The 21,548-nt window shown below is 39.1% G+C and overlaps 1 protein-coding gene across 1 annotated transcript; it reads left to right on the plus strand.

Moving 5' to 3' along the window:
* Positions 1 to 185: 185 nt before the first annotated feature.
* On the plus strand, positions 186 to 20,984 carry LOC146697465 (uncharacterized). The gene is made up of 3 exons (XM_085474245.1): positions 186 to 253; positions 2,957 to 3,048; positions 19,075 to 20,984. Exons 1-3 carry the CDS (start codon positions 186 to 188, stop codon positions 20,166 to 20,168), a joined length of 1,254 nt encoding a protein of 417 aa, XP_085330371.1. The 3' UTR covers positions 20,169 to 20,984.
* The last annotated feature ends 564 nt before the right edge of the window (positions 20,985 to 21,548 follow it).

A 21,548-nucleotide genomic window follows, 5' to 3' on the forward strand; every position in this document is an offset into this window, starting at 1 on the left:
TCAGCTAATTCTTGGAACTGAGCTATTGAGCTCTAGCTCTCTGTAGGAGTGCCCCAAACAGCCCATCAGGGAATACAGGACCACCAAGCAGCTTGTGTTTTTGAGATATGTGGAGCCACATGTCATTCTGCAGTATTGCATGCCATGCCTTTGGACACACTAAGGGAGATGTAGAGAGAGTCAAGATGACTGCCATACCTTTGCTGATGTCTATAGCCTCGGGTAAAGAGCTTAGTGACTGTGTTGAAGACAGGTGAGAATAGCAGCAAAATGTTTTTTTATGCCAACTGGGTTGCAAAGTAGTGTATACACTGTAGTGAGGGAGGCAGACTTCATAATGACAGACGGTTGGGTGTTAGCTTTGTATTATTCAGGTTTTGCTCATTATTCTGGGTAAGCACAATGTGTTTATGAGCGGAAAATCCCCGAAGCACTATGCAAATCAGTTTTCAAATGAAGATATAAAACTGTATTACACATGCAACAGTTACACTTTTCAGGATGGTGGAAACTAATGGTAATTGGCAGGATAGCAAAGCATCTTAAGGGTCCTTTATCAGCATCTTTTCACTCCTGCTGGGAAAGGGATCCCTCTTTAGTTGCTTTTCTAGTAGTCCCCAACCCCCACCCAAATGATGGACTTTTACTAGGGAGTTTTCCCTCCCACCTAAATCGTGGACCAAGAGTGTACAGCTTAAGACAAATTTGTAATTTGCCACATTGGGGTTTAATTAAATTTGACTTGACCTGGTTAAAAAGATAACAGTGAAATTGTGTCAGGGAAATTTCTACTCCCTCTCATGCTGGGTGTGACAATCTACAGTACATGACTTTTTCCCCTAGCTTTTATTGCACATTTCATGCCATTTGGGTATTAATCACCACTGGGCATAGCATTTTATATTCTGTCTCCTACCTGTTCCATTGTAATCAGGTTCCCTTCCTATTTTGGTACTTCAAAAGATGACCCATTAGCCTCCTCCTCTGCCATCAGTAATCTAGCCTGTGTTCTCTGAGGGATATACACCAAAATGGGATGGATTTCAGAAAGATTAGGTGTTTTTGGTTTCAATCATCTATCAAGATGCAGGTAATTTTCTTCTTGTAAAGTAGCAATCAATCAGGGGCACTTCTGGTAAATTGAACTGGGTTAGATGGTGAGTGGGGACAAGAAAATGAATGAGGAAAATCTCTATTACAACATAATTTCATATGAATCAACGTAAGGCATTACATCCACATGCTATAGCAGGTGTAACACTGTCTTGGATAACAGGGTATATACTATAGGATTCAAAGCCAACTGATGATGGATCTAAGTGAAGGAGTTCTCTCTTATTTTCTATTAAATTTACAATACTTCTTCACTTCAGTTGTGCTTAAATTAGAGCAGAATGTGTTACAGGATGAAAAAAAAAAAAAAAAAGCTGTACCATTTCGCAAGAGCAGACCAAATGTGAGCATCTAAGCTTATTGCACAAGAGAATTACTTTTGATTTGATCATCACCTTTCTGCACTACTTAATTAGTTCTGGTTGGATCTTGTCTCTCCAGAATATTTTCATCTCCTTTTTAATTCATTGATGAAAGTGTCAATATATTTCATCATAATTAATTTCAGGGCGAATGTAGGAGATCATCCAGTAACTGGAAGGTTTCGTGGTTTGAAAAGTGCTATATAAGAATTAGTCAATTTGATCATTAACAGTTTGTCCCCATGCATTAGTTTTTTTTTTTTTTAGTTATAATCTTGTTTTTGTTAGAACAAAAGGTCATTGACAAAAACCATGATGAAAATTACTGGTCAACAAAATTAACACTACAGCAGGGAAGTCATATTATCTGTATGATGACCTATCTGACAACCTGTACAATGTCATTTACTGTAGGGACCAGTTCACAGCTTTGTCTTGTAATTCCCCATCATCCACCAATATAAGTGGCATGTGAGAAAGCATAAGTCTAGCAAGTGAAAAGTAACCTGGAGCAAAAACATACCCTAGATATAGTCTCCCTGTTGTCCTCCTTCTCAGTGGTCACTTGCTAAATGCTTTAGCCATTATTGTTTTCCATTTCCACCAACATGACTCGATAGATGATTTTTCTTCTGAATTTTCTTTCATGTCAGCAGGATCCTTTAAAAACTTAATTACTTCATCTTTTTCATTTTACAAATATTTTGCAAGAACATCAGCTGCACAAATCTGAGTCTGTATCTGTTACACACAATCTTGTGAGGGCGCTCACTTCATAAATACCAACGTAATTTTTGTACTTTGTATGTGGGTACAATGTATGAAAAGCTATTTTAATTTGCCCACCAAATTTTTGGTCATATTTGAACAAAGATTTATTTTTGAAAAAATTAAAAGTTCTGAATTAATTACACATTTGTGGACATCCAGGTGTTTAAGCAGTGGCACCTGGTGATTTTCTGTGCTTGCATTTTATTTTGCATTCTACACTCTGCATGGATATTGTCACCCTTCTGCACTCATTAGCTGAAAAATGTTAAAAATTATTACTTTTATAGTTATCAAAATATTAGTTGACTGGGATGAGTGATGGAGACATTCTATAGAACATTTATTTTGTAAAAGCAATAAAGCATAATGAAAACACTTCACTACACTGCTCAGATATGTGAAAGCGGAACCTACAGCAGCTGGTCTAGCATGCTGGTCACCCTTATCAGCAATGACCATGCACAAACTGTTATGGCTGACTCAGCCAATAGTTACAAACAGAACCAAATTGAACAACATTATTTTTGAGCAAGGAATGAAGTAGCACCTGTGCGGACACGCAACACGTTCATGCTGATTTACAAGTCTGGGGGGGTGAGTTCACTGAGGGAAAGGAGACAGAGGCCAGTCCTGATCATTCAAATTCAAGAGAGTCCACAGATTTTGACACAGAGATGAGAACTGATACAGTGTGCTCACTTGGATTACAGGTTCTCTGGGGGTGGGGCTTACTGGTTTGTTTCCTGGAAGATGATAGCTGTAGAGGAGACGCTAGAGGAATGGACAAGCTCAATAGAGACAGGTTGGACCAGTCTTCAGCCAGCAGGGAAGCACTAGGAATGAGGAAAAATGACAATGGCACAAGGATAATTAGAGTTACCAAGAGGAGCCTGTTTACCATGCTTAGAAGTCAGTCTATCCAGAGGAGACTGGAAACAGAGTGTGAAGGTGATTGGGAGTGGGAAAGTAGAAAACACACCACATCTCCTCCATACTTGCTTCATGCCCTGGAGGATGGGGCTGTGGCTCCCCACACCCTCTAGCAGATCATTACATGAAGGAACCTTTTAAATACAAGCGCGCTCATGCTCACAGGTGTACACACGAGGACTCACACACACAAACTACACCCTTTTTGGCTCCTATCTCAAAGCACACTGTGTGCTGTCGATCTTACATGTTGCACAATAATGTTTAATATTTAGTATTTACTGTTATATTCCCATATATCATCGTGATGTTGTTTATTATGTTGCTCTTCTTTTCCCCTTCTGCTTGTTTTCTCTTTTTTCTTTCTCAACAGGTGATCCAGGTTATTGATATAATGCATTTTTTGTCTGCTTTTTGCTCCTTATCCCGGTCCCTCTTCCCTGCTGTTTTTCTTTCCCTCTTTCTTTCTCCCCTTTTCCCCCAGTCAAGTCTGTCCCATATTTAGCAAGGGAAAATTAAATAAAATAAAATAAACAATAAAAGGTGAATCAAATAGACCATTTCAGCAAGGCTGGGATGGTCCATTTGGTAAAGTAAATCCGTTGGGCATCTTTCTTCGCCTTTAGACAATAATTCTGATGGCAAAAGAGCCAAACGGGACAGGCAAAAAAAAGAAAAAAAGAAAACACCACCCCTAAGGGGGCAACAGGTAGAGAGAGAAGCTCACTGAACAGAAGAGGGAACATTTTCACTTTGGTTTTAACTATGTTCATTTTTAGATTTCAGTGGGTAAGTAGTTCCTTGTCTTGCTTGCCCTGAAGGAATGCTACTACATTTATGAGTACTGCAGTTCATTTAACTTATATTGTTTACATGTAAACTATAACTACAATATCATTAGCTATTAATTTAAACATACATCATCTGTGGCAGAAAACGCTGTATTCTTATGATGTGCAATTAAGACTAGCTATACTATTATTTAGCTAATGAAAAAAAATCTGTAACTTATAAAGTTGTAAATGTTGTTTCCTTAAATAAAGGAAAAGAAGAAAGTAAAGTCATTTTTGTGATTATTTCTAGAGTAGCACAGTCTCTGATAAGTGTTTGCATGCAAAAAAAAATACATTTGCACACATCATTAGCATCAGATGCTCAAGCTCCCCTTAGACAAAATGATCCTGCCAGTAAGCCCTGACCAGTCAGACAAATGCAGCAACACACCATCTCAGGATATTTCCTGGCAACCATGAAATGTTTGGTCAGACATCAATCTTTCTTTTTCCTGCAGAAATAGAGGTCGTGGCTTGTGATGTAAGAAACTGCCTGTCTGTGTTCCTAAGATGGAAGTCTAGCCCGATTTCAAGGTAGACTGCCCTGCTAAATTTAGGTGCTGTAATTCATTCATCACCCAGTTAGTGAATGCACCAGATATGCCCATTCTTCTTCCTAGGTGTTAAATCTGTCCTTCAGGGGCTTTGCCCATGACTTTGAAACAGTCTGCTGAACAAGATTTCCTCAACAAATTTGTCTGCCATTGTGTGCCTGTATTGTACTCCATAAAGGTTATCACAGTTGATCTGGCAAAAAGCTCACAATTAGCATGAAACAGACAACAGCATTTCATTTTCTTTTTTACAATCCAAATTTGTAAAAAACTGTTGTAAATCAGCACTGGGATTCAGGAAAAGCTAGGCTAAAGATATTTACGTCGGTGGGTGCCACCCCACACAGACGGCAGTGAGAAATGTGGTCCATTAATATATACATGGGTCAAAAATTAAGGCAGTTGGAGACCATTTGAGCAGGAATCACTGCAACTGAACTATCACTAAAATTCTCCGTACAGTGCTTTGTGCATTCATTAGGCCCTGGTGAAGAGCAGAGATCCTCAGACAAAGAAATTTTCTTCCGTTTTGTGCTCAGCTTGGTCACTCAAGAGTTTTACTTTTTAAACAAAATGAATGTGCGACTCTCATAGACAACATTTTTGCAAATGACATTGAAAATAAGACTGTAAGTGGACTCCTGATTAACGACATAAGTGACCATCTTCCAATTTTTACAATCTATGATAGGAATTACAAGATCAATAAAATGGACAGTAAAAAAGAGTACAGACGAGTAAGAACAGAAGAAAGAATGAATGCATTTAAAAAAGATTTATTGAAGGAAAACTGGGGTGAAGTATATCAGGAACAGGACGTTAATAGTGCTTATAATAAATTCCTTAGAATATTTACATTACTGTACAATACCAACTGTCCAATAAAGCAATATAGTAGGAAACAGAAATATATGGACTGTCCATGGATAACAAAAGGTCTGCAAAATGCATGTATAAAGAAAAATGCTCTATACAGAGAGTTCTTAAGAACGAGAACTAAAGATGCTGAAATCAGATACAAAAGATATAAAAATAGGTTAACTAATATACTTAGATTTAGTAAAAAGGAATACTATAAGAAGCAATTAGATATAAATAGAAATAATAATAAAAGATTATGGGAAATCCTGAACAGTGTTATAAAATGTGGGACTGGACAAAAGAACTATCCCAAGTATTTCATTTGTAATGACCATGAAGAATACAATATGGATGTTGTGGCAAATAGTCTCAATGAATTCTTTGTAACTGCTGGACCAAATTTAGCAAGAACGATCACTCATCCTGGGAAAGCACAGGAAAAACCCGATACACTGATTGACAGAAATCCATATTCTATGTTTCTCACAGCCGTTGATGAAAATGAAGTTCTTGAAATTGTCAAAAAATGTAAAAATCACAAATCTTTGGATTGTAATGATATTGATATGATAGTGGTTAAAAGAGTCATTGAGGCTATTATAAAACCATTTACATACATCTGTAATTTATCATTTCAAACTGGTCGATTTCCAGACAGAATGAAAATAGCAAAAGTTATACCTCTATACAAATCTGGAAACAAACACCATTTCACAAACTACAGGCCTGTCTCTTTACTACCGCAATTCTCAAAAGTTCTTGAAAAACTGTTTAAAAACAGACTGGAAAAATTTATAGATAAACATAAACTACTCACTGAGAGTCAGTACGGATTCAGATCAAGCAGATCAACATCATCGGCACTATTAGATTCAATAGAATACATCACAAATTCCATAGACAAAAAGCAATATGTAGCTGGGTTATTCATAGACTTGACAAAGGCATTTGACACTATAGATCATGATATATTAATAAGAAAACTGGAACGTTATGGTGTCAGAGGGGTAGTTTTAGATTGGGTCCGGAGTTATTTAAGTGACAGAAAGCAGTTTGTGAAAATAAATGGTGGTTGCTCCTTATGTATGGACATTGCTTGTGGTGTACCCCAAGGGTCAGTTTTGGGTCCAAAATTCTTCAACTTGTACATTAACGACATCTGTAAAGTGTCCAAAGTATTAAAAATGGTTCTCTTTGCTGACGATACAAACATTTTTTGCTCTGGTGATGATCTGCAGAATTTATTGGAGGATATGACTAATGAAATAAGTAAAGTGAAGTTCTGGCTTGATAAAAACAAATTATCATTAAATTTGAATAAATCTAAACTTATGTTATTTGGAAATAGTAGTTTAAATACAAATGCAAAGATTCAAATAAATGGTGTTGATATTGAAAGAGTCAGTGAAAATAAATTTCTGGGGGTAATAATAGATGAAAAACTTAACTGGAGAGCTCACGTAAGATATATTCATTCCAAAGTATCACGAAGCATTGCAGTACTAAACAAGGCAAAACAGGTATTCGACAGAACATCACTTCATATTCTCTACTGTTCACTGGTTTCACCATACTTAAGCTATTGTGCAGAGGTCTGGGGCAATAACTATAAAACCACATTACATTCACTTTTTACTCTTCAAAAGAAAGCAATTCGAATCATCCACAATGCAGGTTATAGGGAACATACAAACTCACTATTTTTGCAGTCTGAAATATTGAAAATTGACGATATAGTGAAATTCCAAACAGCACAAATTCTATTCAAAGCAAAAAATAAAGAACTGCCAGGTAATATTCAGAGTATGTTTTTTTTGAAAGAAGGAAGTTATAATTTAAGGGGTTTTTGTAACTTCAAAACAATGAAGGTACATACTACAAGAAAAGGCTTTTGTGTTTCTGTTCATGGAGTGAAACTATGGAACAAACTGAATATTGTGATATTATTCTGTTATTATATGTTACCTTATATATGTAATCAAAGTAGTTGAATTAGAATACTGCTGTAGATCATATTATACCCTTTAAAATAGAGTGTGTGATCTGTATGTAGTTTAGTTCTCATCTGCTGGGAATGTGTTACACTGTTTTCTTGACATGCTTAATTGTTGAATCATGAAGAGAAGGTTGTAAGCAGGAGACTCTGTGTCTAAAGACAGGGGAGATAGACAGACCACATTCCACACCCCCACCTTACAGAAAGCAGAGAAACAACTGCCGAGGTCATAACTTAGGCGCTGTAACAGAGAAAAAATGTGATGTTTTGGCTTTTACGACTAGCTGGGGGCCACTAGAGACTATAAAAAGCTGAGCAACCCGTCACCATTTTGAGACATGTGCCTGACCCTCTGGTAGCATCTCTCCCGTCCGGACGTTGTAATGCTCTTATTGTTGATTTGTATGGAAATAAATGATTGTTGATTGAGCATTGATACACCGAGTATTGTCCTTCCTTCAGCCCAAAGATTCAAAGAACTGCGTGTTTTCAACAATATGGAATTAAAGCAATGTCCAAACATAAAACTGTTCAAAAAGAGTTATAAAAATATGATCTTCTCGATCTATAAAGAAAAGGAAAATATTTAAATTAAGTGAATGTCTCTATTTAAAAACAAACAAAAAATTCATGATGTGATATTATAGTATATAGTATATCAGAAATCTGTTCACTATTTTTATTACAAATTATATCAGTAAGGAAGCTGACAAAATATTCACTGATAATTTATGGCAAAGGGGTGGGATTAAATAAGTGTATACTTCTTCCCACTCCCTTTCAACATGTAAATTAATCAGAATGTTTTTTTGTATGTAATTTGTATAGTATATATTTTTTTTCTCTCATTTCTTTTCTAAATGTACTTGTATATTGTTCACATGTTGAAATAAATTACCAATCAATCAATCAATCAATCAATCAATCAATGTCATGAATGCAGTGAAACAGCCAAGGTTCTTCAATATATTTTAAACTTAGACATTTGTTGATGAATGCAACTCACCCACGTTTTCCATTCATTGCAACTCTATCAGGCTCAGTAAAAGCACACTTCATTTCAATTGTGTGTCCAAGGCATTTGGTCTGGACGGTTTAACCAATTCCTTTTGTTGATGACTGTGTGAAACTTGCATATTGCACAGTTTCACATTCAATGCCAGTTTTCAATGACAAGCACTTCATACATGACCGTGAAAGAGGACCATTTTCCTAGTTTAAGTGGTTGATGCTAACAAATAAGAATGACAACAGGACACTTATGGAAGTCATGTGGGTGACTGCAGCCTGTTGGGAGCTTTAAGAACTGTATCATTTATTCAAGGAGGTAGAAATCTCGGCATTGGCATTTCAACTGTTATTCATTATTTGCTTATAGAAGCTGTGACTCAGTGTGACACATCAGTCTGGATGTGATATGTATACAGTAAAAATATTTAGAAGTTTAAAAGTTTGGGTAGTTTGTAAAGCATTTTCACAATAAGAAACACAAGAAGAGGTTTTTTTTTTTTTTTTTTTTTAGCAGTATGAATAGACCGAAATAGACAGTATAAAAACTACTATAATGTCAGTGACTGGTTTTGGCCAAGATTTACAAAATTGACTGAATACAGTCATTTTTCTTTATACAGAAAACTGTATAAAGAGGTAAAGATAAAAAGGTAATTTCCGACACTTCTATAGAAGTCTTTTTGTAACCACAGCTACTTCCATCTGGTGCTACTGTAGTACATTCGAATACTGTACTTAAGTGTACATTTTTTGATGATTTTATGTTCTTATTTGGTTCTAAATAAACAAACTAGTAGTTTGTAGTAGTTATAGTTTAAATGTTGTTCCAAAATTCCAAAATTAAGTGCCTGATTTAAAAAAAAAAAAAAAAAAAAGTCGCAAATGTGGGAAGGAAAAAGAGGACCCAAAGGCAGACACTGGAGAAACGAACTATGGTTTCACAAAAGGCAAGCCGTTTATTATGACTGATTAAACATGAATGCAAAAGAAGGCAAAAAGCAAACAGGATGAAAACTAACCAGAAACCTAAATTGGGAAATGACTAAATAAGCTAACTAAAACTGTGACGAGAGACATGGAACTGAACAGGTACATGTGACCATGGGACTATGAAATAAACTGAATATGAACCTGACCAGTAAGAAGACCGCTGAGACGTGACATGGCTAGACATGAAACCAAACAGACAGCAAGAGATAGAGGACTTAAATACACAGGAGGGTAATGAGGGAAGTGGAAACACCTGCAGAGACACAGCTGACACAAATGAAAATGATGATGCCACAGAAGGTAAAACAAAACACAGAGAACATGGAGACACCTCAGTCTTCAAAATAAAACATGAAACACTGAGAGATGTAGCCATGACAACACAAGCTAGATGATTAGAACACAGAACATGCGGAGAGACAAACGTACAGGCATAACTGAAAGTAAAACACTGAGGACTCATAACTAAGGAGACATAGAAAACCATAAGCTAGACTAAAACTCAAGCCAAACTAATAATAATACTAAAACTTAACATCTTTACCGCATAACATAAGAAATCAAAAATACAAAAATACTCAAAATGCTGGCTGATAGACCCACCCCCTGACTCTGTAATGTATACAAGATGTAGACTCCCAATAAGTCTATGATATACAAAACACATTGAACTGCAATATCCCTCAAACTTTTTTCTCTTCTTCATCTACAAAAAGGTCTTGCTCACCTCCTATTTTAATATTGTAGTTCCACCCTGTCTGGTCTCAAGTGCAATCCTTTTTAGTTTTCCTGCTCTGTCATCCTCTATTTCTAGGAAGCTGAATTAAAGGGGTATATAAATACATTAAGGATTTCATTTTCCACTTACAAATGCAAGAATCCTGATTAAGATTTATGATGAGATCTACAATCGCAAGCCCTTAATTGCACTGAAAATGAAAGCAGTATGGTTGGGCTGTGTTAGTGTAGCAGCAATCAATTACTGGGTTCTCCCTGAATAGCATTAATTGATGTGAACACGCCTTCAGCTCTGAGCCCATTATCCAACGATTACGTTGCAGAAAAAAAGAGAATTCATTTGAGCGATTTCACACTCCAAAAAACACACTTGCATATTTGGAGGAAAATAAATGATTAAGTGTGTTGCTGAGTAATGATGCACTTCTCAAGTATCCTGTTAATGAGACAGTTTGAGAAGTTAGTCAGTGAATGAAGCTTGTGAAAACATTTTGGGTAAGCTTTTGAGAAGTAATAAAGGACTTGATTACTTAGTGTAGTACATTTTCCCCCTGACCTATGCATGACACTATTTAAATTAAGTGAGAAAAAACATTTGTAATCGAATTTGAGGCCAAACTAAAACATCCACTGAAGCTGACAAAGGCAAAACAAATACCTTAGGCTTGTTAATACACTTGCACGAGAGTCAGTGAGCTTTTGGCAAGGAGAGCACTGGCGGTAACTTCTCATCCCTCTATCCACTGGGCAGACTTCGGCTAACAAGCCATTCAGTGGGTCAGTGGCAGTGATGAAGGAGATGGGCAGCGGCGTACCCTGAGGGGATGCATTAGTCAGTGTTTTAATCGTCGCAACGATAATCATCTGTGGCAGGAACTGCAGGGAGGCAGTTAGGGCCTATTTGCAGCTCAGTCAAAAGTGCACACACTCAGATTAATGATCTTCTGCACGGTGCGAAGGAGCAGTGGTGGTGAGGAGGAGGTGAAGGGGCGGCAAGACCATAACTGCCAACTTGTCCTTGATAGTGACCACGGAGATGAGTTTGATGGTTTGGATGAATTTGTTAGACTTAAATTATAAATAAATGTATGACAGTTGAGTCTGACCTCACATTTTAAAAGACTATAAATTAAACAGTTAAAACTGTAATTAATATTTGTGTTTTACATGAAAATGTATATCAAATTCCATTTTCTAGTTTAATTTTAAGTTAATTTCTTGGCCACATGGGGCCATAATCCATCAATAAGGATTTATTAAAGTCTATTTTTGGGGAAAACTGCCTCCTCATTATTTCTAAGCAATTACTCTAATTACCTGTCCATGAAATTTACTACTGTTGCTAATCACTTCTATGCTGTTTAACAAAGCTACTTTTCGAGTCAGTGGCAGACAGTGGTTCCAAATAACATGCACTTTGAAATAAACAAAAAGCAGAGGTTTAATGTCAGAAGTGGAAAAAGTGTTCCAAAAATAATTTGTTTTTATTTAAATACATTTTAAACTTAGTATTTTTTATTTGTGTCCATTACATTTAAGCTAAAGATCTTCTTATGGTCTGAAATTCATTTTTTTTTCTTATTTGTTGAGTCTTGATTCCTGCCTTTATTTCATAGATGGTTTCTTGTTGACCTTGATTTAAATCAACAATCAATGTGGTCAAGGAAAGAATAAGGACTCAAGAAAGGAGAACTATGGTACAGAGAGAATCTGACTGCAATAAATGGTAAATGGCCTGTATTTATATAGCGCCTTACTAGTCCCTAAGGACCCCAAAGCGCTTTACATATCCAGTCATCCACACATTCACACACACGTTCACACACTGGTGATAGCAGCTTCATTGTAGCCACAGCCACCCTGGGGCGCACTGACAGAGGCGAGGCTGCCGGACACTGGCGCCACCGGGCCCTCTGACCACCACCAGTAGGCAACGGGTGAAGTGTCTTGCCCAAGGACACAACGACCAAGACTGTCCAAGCCGGGGCTCGAACCGGCAACCTTCCGATTACAAGGCGAACTCCCAACTCTTGAGCCACAATAACACTATGAATAATGTGACGCTAGATGCAAACTATAACATGGATTACAAAAAGCGTGCTTCTTACTTCACTCAAGTCTGTTCTTACCAATTTTCATGCACGTCATACAAATGAGAACCACCTGTGAAAAATATAATTGTATTACATTTTATTATCTAAAAAAAATTTGCTGGGATCTAAAATTTATTAGCAATGACTGATGCTGGCTTGTCTTAATCCTTTGATAAGTCACTTTTTTTTTAGACAGATTATGTTATGGTCATAATGTCCACAGGTCACCTGGGTGTTTAACGGGCTTTTGTTCAAGGGTTAAGCTATGTCAACAATTCATGGTATCAAATTACATAACTAATTTACAGCATCTGTAGAAGTGGTAATTGGCAGAAATTCCATGCAGAAACAGAAACCCCATTCACACTACTAAATTCAGGCGTTTCAATCACTTCCATGGCTATTCCATGGTGTATAAAATCAAGCAACTGGGCATGCAAACGGCTTAAGAATTCTTAAGAAAGAATAGGTCTCTGGAGGTCAGTATGTAACATAAATTATTACTGAAAGAACATTTAACCCACATTTGAAACTGCTGCTAAATTTAAAAGCTATGTAAATGTGAATTGAAGCTTTCCCACAATGCCTAACAGCTAAGTCTATGTGACAAAACTGGATAAACAGTAACATCTGAATCAGAGTGAATACAGCAATCACACATCCTACAGCCAGAACACTTGGACTCATTTTTGCCTTTACATCTTCTGGATTTGGTTGTTTGGTTTGAGGAAATAAATTGCTTGGTTATGTTTTAGCATTAAAGGTATATGATTTAAAGCACCAAAATTATGTGGATAGGTTCATGGGGTGAGGGGTGCTTTGGTTTAAAATAACCCTTTTATAATGTTAGACGTATGTTAAAAGACAAACTTCTTCCAGCTGCAACACACTTGTCCTACATACCTATGTTTAGTACATTTATGAGTCATTGGTTACCACAGTTACTCATGTAGCCAGCAAATAATTTTAGCTCAATCATAGCATCTACATGTACTTTTGATGTTGACAGAGTCCTTTTTAACTCTTTTGGACTGCACCTCATATTGGAAATATATGATAAATTGTCATAATTATAATTTGAAGCCAATATTTAGTTATGACTAAGCATAAGGATATTATGAGTTGGGAGTAAAACCTCAAATGCTGGAATTTCAGAAAATCTCTTAGCCTTGGAAAGCAAGTGGTCGTGGTCTCTTTCTATCAATTAAATTGGAAGACATTACACTAAATGAAAACGTACCAAAGTAAAGCGATCGCTCTCCTTGCATTGTAGACAATGCTATCATAAATCTCATTGTCTATTTGCATTCATCATTTTCATCACTGCCATCTTGTGGCCATAGTTGGTATTGTTACTAAAAGCCCTGCTTGTTTCATATTTATGGGAAACTGTAGCTGTCTCCATTTCACAAGTATGCCTGTGTCCGGTTAATGACACGGGACAACCACTAGTAATATATTACAGTATATGATGCTGTCCAAAAAAAATGAATAAGAAGTATTCAGCTCAGTTTGCCTTTCTGTAAAAATCACAGCATGCCACAAGTTTAGACACTGTCATGGGTGCTATATTGCTTACACCATGTAGGGAACCATGTAATGTATAAGAGCTATTATTTGCTCTCAAAACAGTGCAAATGATGCAACATTTTTCTGCATTATTGTGTTATTTTGTGGGAATTAATTTTTTCATTAGCCAACTAAATATACTAAAATGATGCTTCTATTCTGACGAGGAACACAGATCCTATCTTGTTGTTACCACGTGGTGCCTTTCAGGTTTGTTTCCAGCCAGGTAAGCAGTTCTTAATGTAATTCATCATTTATCTTCAGCTGCTTTCCTGTAACACAAAGCTTGCCTCTCATGACATGAAGTGGTTCATTTACCACAACTGTATAACTGCTGGCTCCTTTTGCATTTGTAACTTTAGATATTGCCATGCAAGGCTTCCAGCCTATCAAGACTGATTGATTGCAGGCTTGTTAGATTTGTTATGGTTAAACAAATGCTATGCTACAGCTGGGAACCTTTTGAATCACAGTTAAAGTATAGCATATCCATGTTCTGTTCACAAGGTGCGGGATCTAGCTTTTTTCTGCACTTGCGTCTGCAGGTTTAGGAAGTGAAAGTCAAACCTGCAAACTAGAAAGAAGTGAAGGTTGTGTTTGATGGAGGAATGCATGGAGGAATGCAGCTAATCATTATTTTCATTTCATCAGTTAACCTGATAGTAATTTTCTAAATTAATTGTCTGAGCAGTAAAACAAATCTCATGAGAGCAGAACACATTAAATAATCTCAGTATGTTTAATTCCATAGATTAATTTTAAAAAACAACCTTTCTATAATTAAAACCAAGTGATAGCTCATCTTGTTTCATAATGCAAACCTGTTTTCCGAATGTAGGAAAAATGTTGATTGTTGAGCAAGGAATGGTATGTATGCAATGATGAATGTTGCATATCAGAATTCACAGGGAGCAGCTATATTGTGCCTCACTTGGACTCAATCTCATAATATTAAATCCGTCAGGCATAATTGGTTTCCTACCAGATTAAAACATAAAACTGCAGGGAAGACACTGTTCCCTGCTCACCACCATCTGTGCTCTGTGATGTGTCATTGCACCAAGACCTAATGAATTATTAGGTCATTAAGATAATTCGTAATCTACCACCTTTTAACTTTTGATGTGTTAACTCCATTCACTTCCTATTCTGCACCGTAATTGACCTGTGATACCTGTCACTCTTTTGCCTGCACATTTCCCGTAAATAATACACAAACAAATGATCATCTGGTTACTGTTCCTCTCGAGCTATCAGCCACAGGACAGCTGTGTTTCCCAGTTACAGCCAAAGGCTGGCAGGATCCCCAAAGCACACTTCAAACACTGCTCAGTTATAGAGACAGAAGTCCCCTGCATGATGCATACGTGCTAGTGATCCAAGCTTCAAGACATTTTTTCTTCTGCTGAGGAAATGGCAAGGGTGTTGTTTTCATTCATATTTAGTTGCTGAATATGTGGATAGGGGCACGCTTAAGGTGTGATCGCTATAACTTTCAACATTACGATCATGGGCTGGTGTCAGTGACTGAAATCTCAAGATTTTCAAATTGGCCTTCAAGGTAACTGTTAGTCATTCATTGTTTTATTGGAAAGATCTAACCTAGTGAACAAACCATGCGCAAACAAAGGTTCTTAGCTATAAAGTTGTTTAAATGTTGCTGCAGGTCTGTGTATTAAACATAAACATATTTTGCTTCTTTAGGACTGTAATAAATCATTGTTTTCCATTTTGATTTTTGGGTAAGTTTACACATAGCCTTGAAAAGGAACCCACATTGCACAGCTATTGTGGGAAAAGTCACTGATTTGTAGATAGGGGCAGAAAGAAGCCACTGAACCACGTCATGAGAGGAAACCGAATCTAACCGAATCCAAACGAGCGTGAGCAGGCAGGTGGGTCGGGAAGGTAAGTATTTGGCCGAAATCTTCAGGAAAAAGCACACCAGCTCAATGGAGACTGGTAAGGGAATCTGGTTTTGTAGATACTCTTCAGCTGCATGGGAAACACTGGACTAGGTGTCTGACCCACATAAAATGTAAGGAATCACGAGAAACGAGACTGACCAGTGCAAGCTATGACAGAGAATCAACAAAAACAGTAATTATAGCAATCTGAACAGTATACTTTCTTGTAGTGAATTCCAAAAAATCTTGGCCACAATGGAAGCAATGGAATTCAGTTTAGCTGTCACAGTCCGGGTGAGTCACCAGTGTTTTTACACCAACTGTTCCTTCCCTTGGGAGGAGCATTCAGTCAGTACACCTGCCACTGTCACCTGTGCAAGATCTGGGCAAATCTGCAGCCAGTATTTAAAACCAGCATTCACATCTCTTCGCCAGTTTGTCAGCTAACCAATTACCTTGGATTCACCATTAACTCTAAGTACAGTTGTATACCTACCTGGACACTGGTCACCCTCTGTAACTCCTCACGCTGCTCCAAGCTCACAGGCTAACCATCCCTCACCTGCCTGCCCTCCTGCCACCCATTTCTCTGGACCATTGGATTCATCAAGTTGGACTCTCTGTACTGACCTGTCACTGGACACTCACCCGGCCTTCTAGACCTCCGCTTGCGCCATACCACTCTGTTTACCACTGTGCCCTGAGGGACTGCTAGCGAGACCCTCCCTGTGTTTGCTTTTGTGTTAATATAATAAAGAGTTTTGAACCTTTATCGTTGCTTTTTGTACCTGCTTCCACATCTGGGTCCACATATGCATACTGGCCCCTGGGCCCCTTAACATTAACCTTCTTTAAAAGGCAACTTAGTTTGACCATTAACAGTTATGAAAGCTCTTACCTTACCATAAGACTCCGTTCATAATAAAGTGACTCAAGGAATATGACAAGTAGTCCATATAACACGATTTATTATAAGCTAAAAAAAAAACCCCCAACAACTAATAAAACAAAAACACCAATGGATGTTGATCTTGACAATATGAGTCAGAGACCTGAATAGTATATCTGGGTAAGTTTTTATAGCCTAAAAGGCTCAGATAGGTTGCACCAGCTGATGATGTTTCAATGCCACAAAATGATCACTGCAGAATAGCCCAGACCTTTTTTGGAGACAATGGGAGGAGCATCACACAGTGTTGGCATCCAAAAATAAAATGGTAAATAAAGACAAATATGTGCTGGAGAACAAGGATATTACTTCTTGTTTATATTATTGCCTTGTGTGGCTTTCAGCTGACTGATAATGTTCATTTATGTCTACTTGCATCCTAATTCACTGTGGTTTTGGTAAGCTGTTTCAAAATGTGTTTACACATTTGAGAATCTCTTGTTCCAACTGAAAAAAGCATCTGCTCCAGAAAATTTATGCAAACATTTATCTCACCTTTTTCTAATTTGACTTGGGGAGGCAACCAAATTACCACTTGTTTTCCCAGTGCCCTTTCCCTTCATCCTACATTTCCACTTCTCAACCTTGATGACAGATATGTTTTTCTTCACAGGGAGAGAACTGAGTGGGAGGATAGTACCTTTCACAAAGGGGAGCTAAGTCACAAACACCACAGTGACAAGTGTATTCACAAAACATAAGTTGTCAGTGGCTGGACATGTGTTTTCAGTGTCACAGAGAAAAATAACATCCTCTCCAAGGCTTATTGTTTTCTTTTAAGATCTGATGGCTGAGAGGGAAGATTCATGTTCTACTTGAGGACAAAATGGACTAAAGATACTGCTGTTGAAAAGCCAAAAATGAACATGTGTTGTTTTCTGGGGATGAGAAAATACATTTAGTTTTTCCACTTGTCCATAAGTTTGGCTTGTGTTGAGTTGAGATGATGCTGGCACTCCGAAGAAACAGATGCCTTTGATTAGCTGCCATTTCTCCTCTGTGACATCATACAAACATATTCCTGCTTCCTCCCATGGGTGATTGCAGGTCCAATGTTTTTTGTTTTTTTTGCCAGTGATGTGCACAGTGTGTGTGACAGAGAATGATAAACAGGGAGATTAAACACAAAATAGGACAATGAAATTGAGGATGCATGACAGGGGAAAAGTGAAAGATTTCTGTTCCAGGAGGAAGAGACCTTATCTAAAAAAAAAAAAGGTTTTATACTTACTCGCAGGAATAAAAATTCAGGTTAGATGGGACTGTGCTGGTCAGGCAGACCGGTCCAGTAGATTAAAGCAAGACATCTGGCTTTGATGCTTCTTCTGCTCTATGGTGACTGAAGTGGAGCCGGATGGTTAAGCTGGATTGTTGTTTTGCCCAGTGCTCAAGTGTCCTCTCATCCCTGGATATAGAAGTAATAGCTCTTCCACGCTTTGGATGCGGAACCAGGGGTCATCTTACAGTCATGTTTTACATAAGGCTGTGGTATCAGGACCTTCAGGATTGATGGTATATATCTATGTGCATGCAGTGTGTGGGACTCATGTAATGGGTGGGCACAGATGGAAGTATTGTAATAGATATTGCCCCCCCTCCATAATCTCATGCATTCTTATCATTGTTATGTTATGCGTTCAGTTCTGTATTACTATTTCTGACACATACTGTGATAACTGGCAATATAGCTAGGATACTCTGATCAATGATGATTCCCACGGGTGGTGCTCACGCAGGCACTGAAACGGGCAGCTTCGGGCTCACGCAGGCACTGAATCGGGCAGCCTTGGGGTCCTGTGTGTTCTACTGCACAGATAGCCTGCAGAGCGCAGCTACGCTGAACTGAAGTGCTTGTGTTTTGTATTTGCAGGTGAGCACAAGTTATGTGTTGATAAACGGAATGATGTTGACGTATGAGAAATGTATTAGAGTATGGTACTGTCATTAATGGAACACAACGCTAATGTCGGAGTTTGTGATTTACATGATGTACCTGAACTGGTGTTAAACGGGATGTCACATCGCAAATGATGTAATGAGGGGATCGAGAGGGTAGTCTCCATGCGCAACAATACTAGTTGGAGGAGCATACGAGTGTGCAGAATATTGTAATATGAACATTGGTGGGAAAATACTGAGTAAATGAGTACTTTGTTAACACGTGTTCAGTAGTTATATGTAAAATGGTCGCGTGTGTTCTACTGCACAGATAGCCTGCAGAGCGCAGCTACGCTGAACTGAAGTGCTTGTGTTTTGTATTTGCAGTTGCAAAAGAGCAAGTAAAGAGAATGATTCTGAACTCATGCACGCCTGGAAGTGTCATTTGTCCAAGTGTGCAACAAATATTGGAGGCACCGCTGGGATTATTAACGCCGTGTCCAGCGTGATGAAAATAAGGAAGGGGCGTGGCTACAGCAACCACGATGGACCTCGAGGAGCTGGCAGAGACTGTGTCCCAGACACTCTGGAACCTACAACTCGACCAACTCAAAGGGGTATGTGCTGAAGCTAAAATCCCTAGTGGAAATGTCACAACAAGACGAGCGTTAATAAGATTAATTACAGAATCGATAGACAAGGTTATTAATGATGAAGAGCAGGATGTTGCGCTCTGCTATCTAAAGAAAATGTTAGAAAGTGTCGACCCAGCGATAGGGAGCTCCAGAAGCACAGAAAGTGGATCAAATCCAACGAGCTCGCCACAGGGGGCTCAGGAAATAAGGGAAGAAGTTGATTTAGCAGAGAGATACACACAGCTCCAGAGAAACAGCGAAGCACTGCAGGAAGAAATTAGGAGGCTGAGTGGAAGGGTGGAGAGGACACCACCAAATCAACCAACCACCCCACAAAATGTGTTTCTTGTCGCAGCCAACCGCCTTTCGGAAGTGACGATAAGGAGGGAATTCAAAATCTGTGGTCAAATTGGGGAGAAGGGCCAAAAGGACAGACTCTCATACACCAACCTGATGCATCAGATTGACAGAGGTCTGAACAAAGGACACAGTGAAGCGGAGGTTATAGAGGCTGTGGTGAAGTCTGTCAGCCCAGGTTTGAGTCTTAGAGACATGCTTGAGATAAAACGTGACCTCACCCTCCCCCAATTGAAGGCCATATTAAAGGGGCATTTTAAAGAAGATAGCGCCACAGATTTGTATCACAGACTAGTGAACGTCACACAAGACAGCCGTGAGTCTCCCCAAAACTTCCTCTTCAGAGCAATTGAGTTAAAAGAGAGGCTGCTGCTTGCATCGGAAGACACGGGGTCCGATGAACAATACAGCCCTGAGCTCATCCAGAAGAAATTCTTGAGGTCGGTCAGTACTGGGCTACTGAGTGACCCTATCAAGTTTCAGCTCAAGCCCTATCTGGATGACCCTCGGGTGACAGATGAAATCCTCATTGATAAGATGAATGAAGCAGCTAGTGTTGAATCAGAAAGACAATTGAAGCAAAAGAAAACTACAGGCAGCAAATCTGTGAAAGTAAATTAACTCCAGACGGAAAGGCCAGCCAGTCAATTGGGTCTGGGTGTAGCCGAAACTAGGTTGGGGACTCAAGAGCAATCAGCTGAAGTGGTGAAATCCAAGAACCGCAGAACACCTGTTGTAGCTGCTTCCCGAGAGTCAGAGCTGCATGAAGCGGTCAGGCTGCTGAGAGAGGAGATGGCTGAATTAAGGAGGAGCATCACCACCCCTCAAGGCCCCACTCGCCCACTAAGAACCAGTGGGAGGAGGGGATGTAAGGCATGCCAGGAGCAGGGAACCAATGAAGGGTGTGAACACTGCTTCAAGTGTGGCCAGCCAGGACACCTCTCCAGAGGCTGTAGAGGGCGAAGGGGGGCAACAGAAAGATCGGAGAGCACTCAAGTGGGAATCCAGACCATCGCCCCTCCCAAATCATTAATTCCCATCCATGCTGAAGCAGATGACAAGTTGCATGAACTGCTTTGGAATCGGATAAGACAGTTGGAGGCAGAATTAGAGCAGAGTGGCAAGGCTAAAGAGACTGTGGGTGCCACGTATGCCAGTCATCTCTCACTACGCTGTCAGGCTAAGCTGAGAGCCCTGATCGGGAAGAAGTGTATGGTGGATTGTTTCTTTGAAGGTGTAGAAACACAAGCATTGTGGGATACAGGCTCACAGGTGACTATCATTAATGAGAACTGGAGGAAGTCCTGCTTTCCACATATCCAACTGAGAAGCACAAGTGAACTCCTAGGTGAGGATGAGGCTCTGGTGGGCAAAGCAGCGAACCAAACACCCATACCCTTCGCAGGTTGGGTTGAGCTAAAATTTAGACTGGGGTCAACTAGAGATCCACAGCCAGAGCTAGTTGTCCCTGTGCTTGTCTCAAAAGAACCAGGAGTAGCAGAGCCACCCATCATTGGCTATAATGTGATTGAGCATTTTGTGAAGGATGGAATGGAGCAGCATCCAGACGTTACACCTGCGGTGGTAAGGGAAGCCTTCTCGATTGATTGTAAGAAAGCGGAAGTGCTAATTAACATCGTGCAGCGCTGCCACAAAAGCGACGAGGAGGGTGTGGTGAAAGTTGGGAGGCAAAAGATAGTGATTCCAGCGGGACAAAGCAGGGAGGTTAAGTGCAGTGTGAGGACAGGTCCCCTTCGCCTGAAACAGGAGGTTCTTTTCGAACCAGAGGACATTTCAAAACTACCAGAGGGGGTTAACCTGAATGAAACTGTCATTGGACTGCAGAGGGGAACCCGGTCCAGGGTGGTTATTCCAGTCACGAATGGCAGCAGCCATGACATCACCCTCCTCCCTCATGCAGTGTTGGGACGGCTACAGCAAGTGAAGGCTATTTACCCAGTAGACGTAAGACCAGTAAGTGCTGAAAACATGGGCAAGTTG

The sequence above is a fragment of the Copadichromis virginalis genome, linkage group LG12, assembly GCF_057382275.1.
Source record: "Copadichromis virginalis isolate Kocher_CV1m ecotype Utaka linkage group LG12, C_Virginalis_male_GT1.1, whole genome shotgun sequence".
In the NCBI taxonomy this organism is placed as follows: Eukaryota; Metazoa; Chordata; class Actinopteri; order Cichliformes; family Cichlidae; genus Copadichromis; species Copadichromis virginalis.

Excerpts from the sequence above, each read along its gene's own strand:
- LOC146697465 (XM_085474245.1), top strand. The coding sequence starts at position 186 with ATGACTGCCATACCTTTGCTGATGTCTATAGCCTCGGGTAAAGAGCTT. Across the intron at positions 254-2,956 it reads AGTGACTGTGTTGAAGACAG|GTTCTCTGGGGGTGGGGCTT; the intron begins GTGAGAATAGCA and ends CTTGGATTACAG. Across the intron at positions 3,049-19,074 it reads GACAAGCTCAATAGAGACAG|GAAGGGGCGTGGCTACAGCA; the intron begins GTTGGACCAGTC and ends GATGAAAATAAG.